This window comes from Sarcophilus harrisii, chromosome 2 (assembly GCF_902635505.1).
Source record: "Sarcophilus harrisii chromosome 2, mSarHar1.11, whole genome shotgun sequence".
In the NCBI taxonomy this organism is placed as follows: Eukaryota; Metazoa; Chordata; class Mammalia; order Dasyuromorphia; family Dasyuridae; genus Sarcophilus; species Sarcophilus harrisii.
Window position 1 is genome coordinate 260,184,891 of NC_045427.1, and position 18,615 is coordinate 260,203,505.

The following is an 18,615-nucleotide window of genomic DNA, read 5'->3' on the forward strand; positions in this document are numbered from 1 at the left end:
CGTGAGAAGTTATCAGGGGATTAAACAAGGGAAATCCAGTCCTGGATCCCCTGCCCATATAAAGTAATTTATGATGTATATCTTGTATACTGTAGGCGCTTATTATGTTTGTTGAACTGAGGTCTGAATTGAGAGATTCTGTATGTATTTAACTGTGAGCCAAGGGGAACAGAGAACACGGAGTAGACGAGCTATGTACTCTCCAGAGAAGTTAGTGTTGTTCCCTCCTCCCCAGACACCACGGGCTTCACTTTCTAGCTGGAAAGTTGTGAGCGGGCCAGCCACCGGCGCGGGAGCCCCGAGAGGAGAAGGGAGGGAGGGAAGAGGGGGGATGGGCCGCCAGGGAGGTGGAGGGGGGGGACGGGGAGGAGTGGGGGCCAACCCAGTCAGACTCTCCCCCTCCCGCTTCCTGCCCGGTCTCCTCCGATTGGTTCCTAGGAGTCCCCAGGAATGTGCGCGACCCTTTAAAGGAGCACGACTCAGCCTCTTCTTCAGCCACTGCACGGGATCAAGGGAAGCTCAGTAGCTGAAGGGGACCCTGCCAAGCTCTCCCTTTTCCGATCCCTTCACCTCCGGAGCCCGTCTCACAAACTCAGCCACTCTGTTCCCGGCGTTTCCTTTGGATTGCTTGAGGATCTTCTCCAGCCGGTACCTGCTCTTTGCTTCCCAGGACTTCGGCGCACCAGCTGCGCTTGGAAGATAACCCAGGGACTGCGCGCTACCCCTACCCCATCCCTGTAGCGGAGGATTGCTAGAGTCCCGGCGCCTTAATCCACGCAGGTAAGATCATAGCCGCCTTTCCGCTGCTTTTGGGACACGGGCCACTCAGGTCTGTTCTATTTAAAAATTTCTCACCAAACTTTATCATTTCATCATTAAGCCCTCTACACACACACACACACACACACACACACACACACACACACCCTACCACCACCACTCTGAGGACGAAAAAAAATCCTTATTCATCCCATTCACTAGGAACTGGCCCCAAGATCATTCAATTCATTCTCCCTCCCCTATCCTCTTTCTTCCACCGGTCTCTAGAAATTCACCCCACACACCTCTGAGAAATTCAAGGACAACCTCAGGAGCCATTGTGACTCAGAACCCAAGCTCCACAAGAAAGTCTCAATATTTCATTAACTTCCAAAACATACTTTAAAAATGAGGTTTCTCCAGTCGTTTGACAGTCATCCAAGGAAAAGCTACGGCTTCTCTCACAAAATGATGTCTCCCCCCCTCTGTGTTTCGCTTTCTCAAGGATCCATTGTCCCCAAGTTTTCCCAGAAAAAAGTTCCCAGGATTTAAGTGTTTCCCCTACAACCCTCAGCATTTCTGTCCCATTCCATACCATTTTTTCCAGAACTAGACTGGACTGGACTGAATAGAACTTCTCCCTCAAGAAAATTTTGAGAGCACAGGGAAATCACAGATCCCACAAGCACAAGTCCCATCCACAACTATTTCCCTTTCTCTCATCCCCTTCCCTCTCTGAGTCTTAGAGCTTCGTTGTCCCGATACTGACTTCGCTCGCTCTCCACAGGTTTTGGGTCCTGGACACAAACAGCTCCATCATGGGGCTAGCCCGGTGGCTGGTCCTCACGCTGCTGCTGAAAGTATGTGGCACCAACAGGATCTCAGGTGAGCCTGTGCCCCAGCCGGCAGGGGGGAGGGGAAGAGGGTGAAATTGGGAGGGGTCAAATTCCTGACCATTTTAGGCAGTGCTCTTGTGGGGCTCCTAGGTACCCAATGATGATTGAAAAGAGAAAAGGCAGGTGCTGGGAGGCAAGAATGAGAACTCTGAATATCCAGATTTAATATAGCTACACGGCAGAGGTATTCTCAAGGTTGAGAGTTGAGTGTTTTCTCTTGAGTGGAAGCCTTGATATATTCTAAGATACTTGTGTACTTTTCTGCCAGGATTTCATCCTTTGCCTTTTACTGTTTAATTCACTAAAGTGAACTCCTTAAGCAGGACAACTGAGAGCCTGGCATTCTTAATTCCTGTTCACCCTTCTCACCACTCACTGCATATTCTGCTCCTGTCCCATAGAGTCTGGGAGTGACAACAGTGTGTTCGACCTCTTTGATCTCCCTGGGGCTGCCAACAAGGGTTCTGGTCGCCGTCTGGTGAAAGGTCCTGATCCTTCCAGTCCTGCTTACCGAATTGAGGATGCCAATCTGATCCCCTCCATGCCAGAGGACAAGTTTCAAGACCTGGTAGATGCCATTCGAGCAGAAAGGGGCTTTATCTTCTTGGCCTCCTTGAGGCAGTTGAAAAAGACCAGGGGCACCCTGCTGACAGTGGAGTACAAGGATCACTCGGGTCACATCTTCAGTCTAGTTTCCAATGGCAAAGCGGGCACTCTGGACCTGAGCATGTCAGTTCAGGGGAAACAGCAAGTGGTATCAGTGGAAGAAGCTCTCTTGGCCACAGGCCAATGGAAGAGTATCATCCTGTTTGTTCAGGAGGATAGGGCCCAGTTGTATGTAGGCTGTGAAAAGATGGAGAATGCCGAATTGGATGCCCCCATTGAAAGTATCTTCACCAGAGACTTGGCTGGCAGTGCCAGACTCCGTGTGGCTAAGGGAGATGTCAATGATAACTTTCAGGTGAGCTTTCTTTTCCAAATCTAAATCCAAAGAGAATTTTCCAGCTGTCTAACACTGTAAAAAAAAATTGTTGAGAGGACCTTTGGGTTATAGTGGGTAAAGGCTCTGAAGTGCCAGCTAGGGAATGATTTTTTAAATAGTATTCTTTTGCAGTTATCTATTTTGTCTACTCAGTCACTTGAATCTCTTCATGTTTAAGAGCCTGTTACAAATGTGTCCGATGTGTATTTTTAAGTGAAACATTTGTAACAACAGAAATATCTCTTGGCTCCTTCCTTTGCCCCCAAGTCTCCTCTCCTCCAATAAAGCAACTCTCTTAAATCCAGGTACAGTGTTGACTTAGGAGGGGCTTCTTCCTCCCTCCTCTTAAGTTCTAAGCAGATTTGGCTCCACTGCTCTAATACTTAATCCTTTGACACACTGGCCTATACTATTACCTACCTCACAGTATTCCTAGTATTTACTATCAGATTGTAATTCCTGAATGCCTAAATGGACTGAATTCATTGAAAGATCCTAAAGACCTGGCAACATTTGAAATGTTGACAAAGAACACTGCAGAGATGCTGGGATTTATGTTGAGAATTTATCCAACATGTTAATGTTGAAAAATAACTATTTTGTCAATAATTATTTAATTCATAACACTTTATAAATTTGAACTTTGAGCATGATGAGTGAGCATTTCTTGCTTGCACCAAGTAATTATCCTTCTGCCTCTGCCACCAGGGGGTGCTGCAAAATGTGAGATTTGTCTTTGGAACCACACCAGAGGACATCCTAAGGAATAAAGGCTGTTCAAGCTGTAAGTTTGCCTTTTTTTTCTCCCCCTGGGAGAAAGGAAGGGAAGAGGGCAAAAAAGAAGTTAGAATTAAAGTAGCAATAACAAAAATCACTTAGAACAAATGAGATGTGTTTGGAATGGTAGCTATGCATACATTGCTCATGCAACATTCCTTGTAAAGAAGCAAAAATGACCCACAGGCAACATTCACTCTCACAAAATGGCATCTTGATAAGCTGGAAGTCTTAGGTACTAGGATGCATGACCATTTGGGAATGCCCTGTAATCTCCTTCCTTTCTTTTGCTTCTTGGTAGCTACCAATCAAATCATCACACTTGACAACCCAGTAAATGGTTCCAGCCCTGCCATTCGCACTAATTATATTGGTCACAAGACCAAGGACCTACAGGCCATCTGTGGTTTCTCCTGTGATGAGTTGGCCAATATGTTCCTAGAGCTTAAGGGACTTCGGACCATAGTGACCACTTTGCAAGACAGCGTCCGTAAGGTGGTAAGTGACAGCAGTCTTTCAGAAGGAGCCGTTTCCATGATAGTCCTTCCCCACAATCCTGAATTGTTGAAAAGTATAACCAGATACTAATAATGCTTGTTTTTTAAATCCCACTTAGACTGAAGAAAATGAACTACTGTCAAATGTAGTGAAGAAGGCTTGGTCGTATCCTGGATGCAGTTATAATGGAGTTAAATATAATAATAATGACATGTGGACTATTGATAGTTGCACGGAATGCCATTGCCAGGTAAAGAGACTTTAGCAATTTCCAAATTACTAGCAGTATATTTGTCAGGCTGAAATCCCTGGGGAAGTACCCACACAAGTTCTTTCCTAATGTTCAGTAGCCTGATCCCCAAAGTGGCTTAAAAATTTAATTATGGCATCCATATACATTCTCTTTAAATAATTTGAAAAAAACTCTCTTAATTATACCTTAGGCTAGTATTTGAGAGTACAAATCTGCTGAGACAGCTGGATAATTTGGCCACTTTAGTTTAGAAATCAAAGGCTAAGTGTTGAATGTCAAGTAAATGGAACCCTGTTAGAACATTCCTCTCTCTCTTTTTTTTAAAGTCCTGATTTGTATTCAGGTATGACACTGCGGTTCTTTTAATAGAGTGCTGATTGTTGTTCAAATCACTCTAGTTGGCATTCTATCAGGATAGGGCTGTTTACCTGACTAGCTGAAACGTACTTCCCAGAGTGTGTGTTTCACTTTAGGCCAGTTTCAGGCATGTGATGGGTGAATGTTTGGGGTTTTCTGGCTCAGGGATCAAAGTTCTTTTTTAAATACAACTCTGTGGATCCTTGAATTTGGGTCTCAATACACCGAATTTCCATTCTCTTCCTATCTAATCAATTCTGAGTCAGATTTACAGATGACCACAAAAAAAAAATTGCTTATAGATCCTTTATTTTTTTAAAAGGTTTCACTGAGCTCTCTGCAACATAACAGTAGAATATGACTCATGGTGTTTGGTGGTTCCCCCTGGATAACTTCTGCATGCCATAACACTTCCACTCTTGGCTGACAAGCAATTAAGAGCAAACGCTAGAGAGCTGAGTGACAACTCACTGAGCCTGCCTTTACTATTGTGGCAGCTGCAAATCTAAAAGGAGCCAATTTCTCTATGGGATCCAGTCCAGTTAAGAGCTTACAATCCTCACCAAATTCAGCTCAGAATTGGAAATATCATAGCATGTTTATTTCTGGTTACAATCTGCTTAGTAATCCTTTTCTCCCTTTCTTTCTTTGCAGAACTCAGTGACCATGTGCAAAAAAGTGTCCTGCCCCCTCATGCCCTGTTCCAATGCCACAATTCCTGATGGAGAGTGCTGCCCACGTTGTTGGCGTGAGTTCTTTAAATGTTGTAACTTTCTACAGTAACTAGGCTGGCCCACATACATATAAACTGTAGCAGTGCATCCCCTTCTCAATCATACACATGCACCGTGCTTCCTGTCCAGTGATCCATTTCAGGATGCTACAGCTGATTAGCTAACAACTTGTTTTCACTGTGATACAAAAAACTTAATCACAGCTAGGTCAGAAATTTGAGCCAAAGTATTGCCCTGAACACAGAGATGAGGCAGGCTATTGATTGCAAGTATCTAAACTTAGAAAAGTAGGAATGAGTAAAAGAGCATTATCAACTATAATCAGAGCTGTTCTGAGTTAGTTTGCCCTCAGTGCCATTTGGGTCAGGGAATACAGCCACTAAAGGAAATGAAGAGTTTCTGATGATGATACTGGAATTGAAATAACTATATTTTAATAATATTAAAACTATTTTAGCTATGCAATGCACTTTGTATATATACTTTTATATAACACATTAAGAAGTGCTTTACACATAACTTATTTGATTACAACCTGTGAAGGTGATACTGTTATTATCCCCCTTTTATAGCAAATAGGGTCAGTGAGTTTAAGTGATTTGCTGGAGTCACAAAGCTGATCAGAGTCTGCAACATGATCCAAACTCAGGACTTTCCGATTCCAGGGCCAGAACTCTATTATGGCACCTAAGCTTCCTGACAAATATATTACCCATAATAGCTGAGAAATTCTAAGAAGAGCAGGGGTAGAAAATGTCTCTAAATAAATAGCAGCTAAGGATTCTCATCACTCAAAAAAAAGCAAGTTGGAACTTCTGTCCCTAACATTTAGGTTTTGTTGCCAATAAACATGAATCACTTTTCAAGGACAACATTGAATGGAATAGTACAAATCATTCAAATGATTTGTCATTCTTTTTGCATTTTGTCCAAGAAGAGGAAAAAACTAAGAAAATATTTATTTACATAAAAAAAAATTCCTGGCCCCAACTCTGAATGATCAGCCCCAACTTAGGATTCTTTTTAGCAATAGTGGCATGAAAATTTAAAAAGAGCAGAGTGAACTGATGACTAAACTCCAAACTTGAATTAAGAACTGCCAGGAGTAACTTCTAACTGATAAGACAGAAAAAGAAAAACACATTTTTTATGTCTAAGACTCTGGACAACTAGAGTTGATTGTAGTCATGGTGCCTGTACAGATGAAAAACAAATATTCTCCTCTTGTGAAAGTCTGTGGAGGGAGAGCCCACAAAGCCAGGGGGGAAAGATCAACACATTGATTAACCTCATGACCTAGTTGGAATCTGAGCCAATAGCAGCCAAGCTATTTTCAAGATGATCTATGGGACACACTGCCTGTGGCTTCTCTAAATACAAAAAGTGACTCAGTCTAGCTGCCTTCTGTGATTCTTGGGACCCAAGAGACTTGAAATTCTCATTGAAATATCTTCAACTGTTGAAATTAATCCCAGTTAAAAAGCTAAGGGGAGAAAGGTGGTGGCAGTGAGTCTGAAAACAGAGAATGAGGGAATGCTTGGAAAATCTAGCCAAAGAGAATTATTAAAGGATCCCAGTGTGCTACACATAGCGGCCTAACGTACTCCCAAAGCTATTAACTAAGGAAATAAGTTCAGCTGCTCTTTTTAGGGATGGAGAAAAAAAAATCAAGGTTGAAATAGGAATGGCTCTGTTTTGTTTTATATTCATGTTCTCAATGGCCTTCTGTTTCCCTTACAGCCAGCGATTCTGCAGATGATGGCTGGTCTCCATGGTCTGAGTGGACATCCTGTTCAGTGACCTGTGGCAATGGGATCCAGCAGAGAGGCCGTTCTTGTGACAGCCTCAACAACCGATGTGAAGGCTCCTCTGTACAGACACGTATTTGCCACATTCAAGAATGCGACAAGAGATGTAGGTATTTTCTTGATTTGGGAGTGTGGCAAATTGATCTCTATTACTCAATGGTGTTTATCATGCACCATTATGAATGATGCTGTCATATTCCCCAAAGAACCGTTACCTATGTCTTCTCGGTTTTCTGGAATAACACATTCTAAAATAGTATTCATCTATGAGGCCGGGTGGCACAGTGAATAGAATGTTGAACTTGAAATCAGGAACACCTGAATTCTAATCCTGCCTCATATAACTACTAGCTATGCAATCTGGGCAAATCACTTCATCCTTCTCCATTTCAGCTTCCTTATTTGTAAAGTAAGCATAACATAACACTTACTTTACAAGTCATTTGAAATAACATATAAAGAAAACTTTGAAAACCTTAAAATGTTATGCTTAAAATGCTAGTTATTTTATTATCATCATCAGTAGCTATGGCTGATTTCAATGTCAAACATTGCTGGTGACACATAAAAAGAGATCTGAGTCTTTGTCTTTTCACAAGGGCTCCAAACTGGTGCTGTCATTGATAAGCAACCATTTATTTTAGTCAAACAGGATGGAGGCTGGAGCCACTGGTCTCCATGGTCATCTTGCTCTGTAACCTGTGGTAGTGGTGAGATCACCAGGATTCGACTCTGCAACTCTCCTAGTCCTCAGATGAATGGAAAACCATGTGAAGGAGAAGCAAGAGAAACCAAGGCCTGTCAGAAAGATGCTTGCCCAAGTAAGTTTAGTCATTAAGGAAGAAATCTGGCCACCAGCTATCATAGTGGATGACTGTTCAAAAGACAGCTCCTTATAAAACCATACATAGTCTCTTACTTTTAACTTCAACAAGAAAATTATTTGAAAATTAGTTCTATAGTAAACATACACACTATGTTTAATAGTAGCAAAAATTTCTAACTTAAGAGAGTATTCCAATATTTCAAAGAAATTTTCCATAGATTAACCTTGGTTTCTTTTCCTGCAGTCAATGGAGGCTGGGGACCTTGGTCACCATGGGATATCTGTTCTGTCACCTGTGGAGGAGGCCTGCAGAAACGTAGCCGGCTCTGTAATAATCCCAAACCCCAATTTGGCGGCAAGGATTGCGTGGGTGATGCTACTGGAAGCCAAATCTGTAACAAGCAGGACTGTCCTATTGGTAAGGGAATCATCAATTGTTTTTTATTGCACATCACAAAACAGTTATATGGACAGGGCTTTGCATTTAATTAATACTTTCACTGAGCAAATAAGGTAGTTAAAATCCTCCTATTCAAAGGGGTCTTCAAATTCTGAAATGCAAACAGACAATATACTCCCTGAAGATCATCAGTGGGCAGAAAAGCACAAATACCTTCCTCCATAATATTTTTTGTTGGCAACCACAGTAACTTAGCTCTAAATCTTACGTGGCTTTTTTTTTTTCATCTTGGCACAGATGGATGTCTGTCAAATCCTTGCTTTGCTGGTGCGAAGTGTACCAGTTACCCTGATGGCTCTTGGACATGTGGTGCCTGTCCCCCTGGTTACACTGGAAATGGAATCCAGTGCAAAGATGTTGATGAGGTAAATAATTAACGATTTTCAGCAGCAGTTATGTGCAGATTCTAGCCTTCGAACAAGCAATAGTCTTGTCAATGATTCTGTATTAAAGATGTAGACATCTTAACATGAGGAAAACCCTTTGCCATTTCTTCTTCCCACAGTGCCAGGAGGTCCCTGATGCCTGTTTCAACCATAATGGAGTGCACAGATGTGAGAACACTGATCCTGGCTATAACTGCCTGCCCTGTCCACCACGTTTTACAGGATCTCAGCCTTTTGGACGTGGCGTTGAGCATGCTACTGCTAACAAACAGGTACAGTAGTAGCAAACATGCCTGGCAGAAGGAGAGAAATTCACAGGATCTTAGATTTAGAAAGGACTTCGGAGTGGTCCAGTCTCCTCATGGGGTCTCTCTGAGCCCCATATCAAGTGTTTTGCCCAAGTTCAGTCACAAAGCTAGTAAATGGCAGGTCCTCTGTTTCCAAATCCAGAAACCTTCCCAAGGTACTATGTTACTGCTCTCTTGTCCTTCTTGCTAAAGCAAGGGAAGGGAGAAGTTTTAAAATATCAAGCCCTCTCAAAGGAAAAAAAAGATAGATACCCTGTACTTTAGTCACAATAGCTATGGAAACACAGTAATAAATCCAGCTAGGGATGTGATAGGCAGGAGCATTGAGAAGCAAAAGGAAACACTTTGTGGTATCTAAAAGTGCTGCTAATATAAATGGCAGAATTAATTCACAAGCGAGAATTTAGATTGATAAATTCTTAGCCTACCTAGGAGATCAAAGTTTTAAGAAAGACAAATGTTCATTCATTTTTAGAAAGTCATTTTGGATTCTTTTGGGAGTAGGAATGAAAGTGAAAAGGCAACTGGAAGACTTCATATGAAGTATCTCCCTAACTTTAGGATACTGGAAGAATCTTAACCTTTCTTGTCTGCTTTTGAGGGACTCTAAGAAGTTCTCTTAAAGTGACTAACTTTATGAGGGTTCGTGTTTTCAGGTATGCAAGCCTCGCAATCCCTGCACAGATGGAACTCATGACTGCAATAAGAATGCCAAATGCAATTACTTGGGACATTACAGTGACCCCATGTTCCGCTGCGAGTGCAAGCCAGGGTATGCTGGCAATGGCATCATCTGCGGGGAAGACACTGACTTGGATGGTTGGCCCAATGAGGACCTTGTTTGTGTCGCCAATGCAACTTATCACTGCAAGAAAGTAAGTTGCCCCTGCTCTCTTTCCCTTTTGTCAGGAATTTGATGCAATAGTTTTGTTTTGTTTTGTTAATATGATAAAGAGCTGCTGTGGGGCTCAACTTTGAAAATGAGAATTGTAGAGGATCTAATTTAATCTATCTAATGAGAGAAATTAAAAATCACTTAACGTACTGACAATACTAATTAGAAACTATCCCTTTGAGGGTTACATATCACAGTTAATTGTTGTCAGAAGTTATACAAGACAATACCAACTGGAGAGGGTGATTCATACTTATGACATGCACAAATTATTGAGCCTGTGGCAGTATAAAATACCTCCTCTACATTCCCAAGAACAAGGCTGCCTGCCTGCACATGTTGCGTGATTTACTGCATCCCCAGTGTGTTCTATTTAGCCTATTCAAGCCACAGTATTTAAAAGGAGGTCAACAAAGAGAATGGAAATTTGGGTTGTAACAAGAATGTTCTTTCTCTTACTTTAGGATAATTGCCCTAACCTTCCCAACTCTGGCCAGGAAGACTACGATAAAGATGGAATTGGTGATGCCTGTGATAATGATGATGACAATGATAAAATCCCAGATGATAGGGTAAAGGACTATACTTGTTTTCCATTTCTTCTTTCATCTTTCCCATTTAGCAGCTGCCTAATAGCCTGGAGCTACTTAAAATTAAAGACAATAGCAGGGTTATCGGAAAATGTACTGTTAGTGTATTTCAGAGCTGAAAAATATTGAAAGAAGATTTAAAGAGTCTGAAAAATAGATGAGCTTTTAAAATTAAATTGTCTGAGAATCTTTTTCTCCTGAGCATCTCCAGATGCTACATCCTCTGGGTTAGAGTTGATTAAAAGCTCTTCTCACATTTCTATAAGTCTTCTCCCAAATAGTCTCTATTAATGCCATTCCTAAATGTAGCAGGTTTACTTTGGGGATACAGGATAGTGATGTCAGAAGAGATGAAATAATAATGCTTCAAGAGTCTTTTCTTCAAAAACAATGATCTATAATATAAGTAAGAATTCATTTCCATATGTAATTTCATGGCTTTTATTATTTTGTGTTGTGATTTTTTTTTTATTCTAGGTACTTAGCCAATCTCTAGAATAGTGCCCAATATATATAGCAGGGAATTGATATACTTGTTACCTAGAGTACTCATTAAGTAACTGTGATGCAAATTGTATATAGTTGTGCTGTGAAAAAGATTATACTGTTACCTATTATTGGAGAGTTGGTTTTTATTGTTAACAATTTAACATTTCTGAATTCTCTCTCCTATTCAGGACAACTGCCCATTCCATTATAACCCAGCCCAATATGACTATGATAGAGATGATGTTGGTGACCGCTGTGATAACTGTCCTTATAACCACAATCCAGATCAAGCAGACACTGATAACAATGGAGAAGGAGATGCCTGTGCTGCAGACATTGATGGAGATGGTAAGGGCTCCTGTTTGATAAGCCTTGCAATCATATCTTTATCATTTTCAGCCTTGGATAATAATATTCAGCTGAAATCGGAGGACTTCTCTATTTTAAAGTAATCTCATCTTTCCTTGCTCCTTTCTGCAGGTATTCTTAATGAGAGAGACAATTGCCAATACGTATATAATGTTGACCAAAGGGATACTGATATGGATGGTGTTGGTGATCAGTGTGACAACTGCCCACTAGAACATAATCCAGATCAGGTAAGTGTTTTTAAACATGTATCTTCTAATGGCTACCTTCTAAGCCTTAAACAATCCCATGAGTACACATTACCCCCTTTTTCATAATTCATTAGTCTCATAAATTTTACAAATCTTTGATAAATATAGTGCTGAAGTTCTAAGCTTATGAAGCTTTCCCCAGATCAGCTTAATATAGTTTGCATGTATATTTAATCTTGTTTATAAAATTTTACCTAATTTTCTTCCTGGAACCTCACCATAGTGATATATTTAATATTCTGTTCATCTTTAGACACAAAAACATGCAAATGTTTTTTTGATGAAGTAGGAGATTTGTGACTTTGGTAGATCTAGAACAATGTGCCATTAAAAAAATGTTGAGGATAAGTTATGTCCTGTATTTGGTCTAGAATTTGACCATGGGAAGATAGATGAAGTGAAAATAGACACTGACTAATAGTGTTAGTGTTAATAGTGTTAGTGTCTAATAGTGTTAGATAATAGTGTTAAATAGACAATTGACAACAGATTGTAGGTTCTTTGAAATTAAGAAATATTTCTTACTCACCTTTATATCCCCTTGACACCTAACATGGTATTTTGCTAGTAAACATCCATTAAAAGAATGAATAGTTATTGATTCTTCCATTTTTCTCCTCCTTTTTCTTTTCCAGTTGGACTCTGACTCTGACCGTATTGGTGATACATGTGACAACAACCAGGATATTGATGAAGACGGGCACCAGAATAATCTCGACAACTGCCCCTATGTGCCCAATGCCAATCAAGCTGATCACGACAAAGATGGCAAAGGGGATGCTTGTGACCACGATGATGACAATGATGGTGTGCCTGATGACAGAGACAACTGCAGACTGGTGCCCAATCCTGACCAGAAAGATTCTGATGGTGAGTGACCTAATCTACAATTTCTACTTTACTGACAAGAGTATCCATGTTCAAGGCAAACAAAAACACAATTGAAGTATATAATAATAACCAAATAGAAAAAGTACTATTATCCTATGAGATGGACATTGGTAATATTTTCTGGCCCCAAGGTTATTGAAGAAGTTCCATTGTCTCTGCCCTGAAAAAAAATTTTTTTTTTCTGAAACAGTTGTGGTTAAGTGACTTGCCCAGAATCACACAGCTAGGAAATGTTAAGTGTCGGAGGACAGATTTGAATTCAGGTCCTCCTGACTTCAGGGCTGGTGTTCTATTGCCTTGAAAATATTTATTTTGCCCTTAAAAAAAAAACCTTCACATTGTATCTTAAGTAGTGTGATAGAATTTCAGTAAATAAGTTGATCAGAATGAGTACTAAGAGATTCTCACTTCTAATGACAATTTGGTTACAGTATTGAACTTTTTGAATCTAACATAATTGTTTCGAGAAAATTAATCTATGAGAAAGTGAAGTTTTGATTTCTGATGATACTCATGCTAATACTTCTGAATTATCTCTATAATCTTCTGTTTTTGACTTTAGGTGATGGACGGGGGGATGCCTGCAAAGATGACTTTGACCATGACAATGTGCCAGACATTGATGATATCTGTCCAGAGAACTATGATATCAGTGAGACTGATTTCCGGCGATTCCAGATGATTCCTCTGGATCCCAAGGGGACATCCCAGAATGATCCCAACTGGGTTGTGCGTCACCAGGGTAAAGAGCTGGTCCAGACTGTGAACTGTGATCCTGGCCTTGCTATAGGTGAGTATAATTTTTCTTCAAAATAAAGGCATAAACCCATGTAAAACCTTTATTTAGAGAAGATTCCTTTAGATCTAACACGTGATAATTCTAATACAGACCCAGTTAAGGACCAACGGTCAACCTGAAATATTTCTTCTTTCAGGCTTTGATGAATTTAATGCTGTGGACTTCAGTGGTACCTTCTTCATCAACACAGAAAGAGACGATGACTATGCTGGCTTTGTGTTTGGCTACCAGTCTAGCAGCCGCTTCTATGTCGTGATGTGGAAACAGCTCACTCAGTCCTACTGGGACAGCACTCCCACCATAGCCCAGGGCTACGCAGGCCTCTCTGTCAAAGTGGTCAACTCCACCACAGGGCCAGGGGAGCACCTGAGGAATGCTCTGTGGCACACAGGAAACACCCCCGGACAGGTGAGCCACAGCAGTGCTAGGCAATAGCAGGAGGAAACATGGGGAAGATTATTAGCATAGGAATACAGTTCTTTGAAGGAACGTGGAAGTTTTAGAAGTCTGTATCCCCAGAAACTTCAATAGCCACTAGTCACACTGATTTTGTACTTAGCTTTGGGTATGATATAGATTGTGCAGGAAACACATTATGTCTAGGAAGCTCCTTCAAGGACAAAAAGATGTCTTGGACCTCGGAGAATAGGAGGACTTCCCCAAAGATATAGCATTTCTGTTCTGAGTTAATAGATACATTTTAGATAAGCCATTCAGGAATACACATCAAATTGGGAAATGTGAAAAGACTCTTTTTCAAAACACTGCTACTCAGGAACTTTGGGAACCTATTTTTTAGGAAGTGCATTGTTTTTAATATATTTGACAAAACTTTTCACTATTTTTTTCCTTCAGGTTCGAACCCTTTGGCACGATCCTCGTCACATTGGCTGGAAAGATTTCACTGCCTACAGATGGCGTCTTAGCCACAGACCCAAAACTGGCTTCATCAGGTAATCATACTGATAAATTGGTCATTGATCAATATAATTTTATAGCACTTTGGTGAAGAGAGGAGGGTGGTAGTACCAAGATTTATTTTTTCATTTGAAATGACTTGGGTTACTTATGATTGCTTTGTTTTTTTAGAGTGGTGATGTATGAAGGAAAGAAAATCATGGCTGATTCAGGTCCCATCTATGACAAGACTTATGCTGGTGGAAGACTTGGATTATTTGTCTTCTCTCAAGAAATGGTGTTCTTCTCCGATCTTAAATATGAATGCAGAGGTAATGCTAATGGAATCAATTCAGTAATAGTCAAATCTCAATGAATAAGACGAATTGGAAGGACAGTGTGAATCAATGAAAAACAAGTCAGAATTATAGATATCTTTAAAGAGATAAAAGGCTTCTTAGCTTAGTGGATAGAGAATTGACCTAGAAACAAAGATTTGCAGTTTGGATTCAAGTCCCATTTGAGATAGACTGGCTGCTGGTCTTTATCATTTAACCTCTCACTATTCTGGACAATTCTCTAAGACTATAATGTTCACTCAGGATTTAACTATAACAATGACATTAAAAGCCTAGTGCCTGGGCTTATTCTTTAAGAGAAATAATAATTATCTAAATTCCAAGTAAACAAACTAATGTTAAATGAAGTATACTCTGAAATTTCCCCTGAAATTTTGTTTGGCAGATTTTTAAAAATAAATAAATACTGCATAGTTCATTACTGACTTTGGTACAGTCACTTTCCAAATTAGCCCAGATTGCCAATAATGATAGTATTAATTAATGAGCTTTTCTAACAATTAATTTAAAATAATCTAAACCTTATCATTCAAGGCATCTTTCCTTATATAAAGAGAAGAAGGCTACATGGTAATTTCTTTTAAACATCTTCAGTCTTACCAAAGTCTTTTGTATCTTTTCTTCTGCTCCATTAATATTTGCTAAGCACTTATCAAGTGCCCAGAACTGTTCCAGAAATTCTTTCCATTTGTTTGAGCTAGTGAGGGCAGAGTATAAAAGGATGACTGATGACTAAGCTCATAAATGAGCTCTAAAGGGTGGTAAGGTTTTGGAACAGAATTTAGAAAGGATATTTCTTAAGCTCAGCTGTTAAAGATTACATATAATGCAGCATAGCTGTAGTTGTTAAATTCTAGCTGCTAAAATTTAGGATACAGAATACTATTTCGAGGCCCTGGGTTCAAATTCCACTCTTATCAATTACTACTTGTGCAATGTTGATCAAGTCACTTAACCTCTCTGGGACTCAATTTCTTCATCTGGACAATTAGGGAGTTGGAGTAAATAGCTTCTAAGGTCCTTTCCAGCTCTGGATCTATGATTATGATCCCATTTGATCCTATAATCACTAATCATTGGCAACTAATGAATTTATATGGAAATATGAATAATCTTGAATTCTGCTGATAATTTTTATCATTAAAAATAAAAAAAAAATCATATTGCCTCCTCCATTGTTAACTGACCGATAGTGATACTGCAGTGCCTATATGAACTTAATGGCATTTATTGTTTCTTCCTACAGATTCCTAATCACCAAACTGTTGCTCAATAGACTGAACTTTCAAAATGCTGTGTTGCACCTTCTAAAACAATGGACTTTAAGAGCCCCTGAGATCATCCTTTTCCTCCCTTCTGTCTTCTGCTTCACTAAATGTGGATTCTAAAATATGACTTACCTCCAGAAAATGCTACTTAAAAAACAGACTCGTCATTCAGACTCTATGGAACAAGAGGACATCTTTCAAGGCTATAAAGGATTACTTTTAGTCTACAGTTGAGCAAGAAAAAGTGTTTGCTTGATTCATTCGGAAAGATGTTTGCTATGCTGTTGATTACAGGGTACTTATGCTGCCTCTGCAATTGGCAGCTCCATGAAATGGCATTTTATAAAGAGGACATATCTGGATGAGCTGTGAATTCTATCAAAAGCATTTTCATGCATGTGAGGGACAGATCAACTGATTGATTAGCAAAAAAGAAACTCCCCTTACTTACCCTCTTGTAAAAATGGATGTGGTGAGTTGGGAGAATGTTTCTGGGGCAGAGGGAGGCAGGTAGATCCACATAACATGTCTGGAGAAAACATGGAGAACTGTTACATGTTTGATAATGAATTTTTTTTTTTGAGGTGAATGAAAAAATTATTGCTGGACTTCAGGATACTGTCCAACAGTATTAGCTGGTTAATCCTTATCAATAGACACATAAATGGAAGAGGGGAGAGAGGGAAGAATTGGCACACTGGATTCCCAGCCCTCTCTACCACCATCACCTTTAAAACTCCAAATTGGCAGTCACAATTAACTAATGGAAGGCAAAGCTTCCCTGCCATTGTTTGGTTAAAGATGATCTGTTTTATTCCAGATGTAGCTTTTGCAGATGTAGCAAAAAAGTAGGAAGACCTACCATCTCAGTGAGCACACATGTTGTCCTCCAAGGAATAGGCAACTGTGCTTATATTTTATGGTTAGAAAGGCACAAAATTTATTAGCAATCTAAATAGACATTCCTTTTTATCTTTTTTATCAGTGTCATGGACTTTTATAACTCTCTTTCTTGGATTGTAGATTTTTTAAAAAGCCCTTTAAAATGTAACATATTTATTTTTTACCTTTCCTGGATGACCTATGACTGAAGGACTATTCAAGAAGCAAGGAAGAAACGTAGAGACTATCCATATAATCATTGTTACGAGTCTTCATGACTGTAAGATTGTAAATACAGATTATTTATTAACTCTGTTCTACCTTGAATTTAGGTTTAGTTTTGAAAGTGCTTGGATCAGATAGTTGAAATTTATCAACTACAAAAGAATAGATGTCCCCTAAGAATGTGGCTCAAGAAGAAGCAGTGAGTGGGGGTGTTCTTTCAGTTAGTGAGTGTGAGTGATTGTTTTTTTTCTGGTCTTTTATGTTTTTGTTTTTGTCTATGGACAGTTTGGTTGGCTGTAGATTAGTGGGTTGACTTTCAGATGACTAAGAATGCCAAGAGGCCTTTACATACTGTCTATCCCAATCTCTAATGTCTGTTGTCAGGGAGAGGGAAAACCATTTATACCTGTTACCTTTCATTTTTCCAAAAGAGAAAAAAAATGACAAAGGTGAAACTTATGTACAAATATTACCTCATTTGTTGTGTGACTGAGATAAGAACCTTCTCATCAAGTGGAAAGAGTTTTAATGTCCAACAAACTTTTAAAGCTACTGTAGTACTAAAAACATTCAATGTTGTACATAGTATAAAAAAAGAAACTTTGCAGAAATGTATTCCCTGTAAGAAAATGGCACCAAAATGTTAAATACAATTTCTGATGTTATGTTTTTCTGTCATCCTGTATACCATTGCTTTATTTTTATAAATTATTTTTCTCATTGCCATTGAAATAGATATCTCATATTGTGTAGATATGCTATTTAAATAATTTATCAGGAAATGCTACCTGTAGAGTTAGTATTTCTATTTTTATAAAATGTTTGCACACTGAATTGAAGATTTTTTTTTTTGCTTCTTTCTCCCTCCCCCCCAGGTTTGTACTATTTGCATATATTCTTTTTTTCTAAGAATGTGGGGTTTTTTAAAACACATTTTTATCCATTTTACAGTTTAAAGCAATGTTAAATTGTACAGTTTCTTACATACAAGGAACAACAATAAATCAATATGGAAATTTATATTTACAGTTACTGATTCTCATTTCATTTGTTCTCTATGATTTCATTTTATGAAACATTAGTACATTCTATACTTAATGAATTCAGTATACACATAGTACTTAACTATATCAGGTAAACCTTCCAAAAGACTTCTATGGAACCTGAGTCATCTAATTCTAGCATATACTTATTCAGCCTGCAATCTTAGGAATATTTCAATATTTGTTCTTTTAATTTATTTTTTTTTTAATTTCTTCAACATTAATCCTTGCAAAACCTTGTGTTCCAATTTTCTCCCCTTTCCCCCACCCCCTCCTCTAGATGGCAAGTAGTCCAAATTTTTTTTTAAAAAACACCTAAAATATCAATCTACAAAGAATAACATTTATTTAGTTTTAATCTCAAAGAATAACAAAGAGAGAAAGAAAGGAGTTCAGTCAAGTCATAAAATTACCCAAATAAATTAAAGAAAGCCTTGGGTGGGTACACAGGGTGAATGCTGGGTAAAGATTCTCAAAGCTTGTAGACAATTAAGTTAAGTATAGTTTGACAAATCAAGTCAAGTAAAACAGAATTCCTTTTTAGAACAGGGTTCTCAACCTGAGTCTGGATAGATTTCAAGAGACCCTGGTTCTTTTACAGGAAAAAAAAATA

General features: G+C 39.1%; 1 protein-coding gene across 1 annotated transcript; it reads left to right on the forward strand.

Moving 5' to 3' along the window:
- Positions 1–476: 476 nt before the first annotated feature.
- THBS1 (thrombospondin 1) lies at positions 477–17,987 on the forward strand. The gene is made up of 22 exons (XM_012546231.3): positions 477–780; positions 1,547–1,644; positions 2,057–2,616; positions 3,346–3,421; positions 3,716–3,912; positions 4,031–4,162; positions 5,177–5,270; positions 6,997–7,170; positions 7,709–7,885; positions 8,135–8,308; positions 8,588–8,715; positions 8,856–9,008; positions 9,701–9,919; positions 10,404–10,511; positions 11,207–11,366; positions 11,499–11,617; positions 12,274–12,508; positions 13,092–13,319; positions 13,465–13,736; positions 14,184–14,281; positions 14,418–14,557; positions 15,831–17,987. Exons 2-22 carry the CDS (start codon positions 1,578–1,580, stop codon positions 15,836–15,838), a joined length of 3,519 nt encoding a protein of 1,172 aa, XP_012401685.1. The 5' UTR covers positions 477–780; positions 1,547–1,577; the 3' UTR covers positions 15,839–17,987.
- Positions 17,988–18,615: the final 628 nt, after the last annotated feature.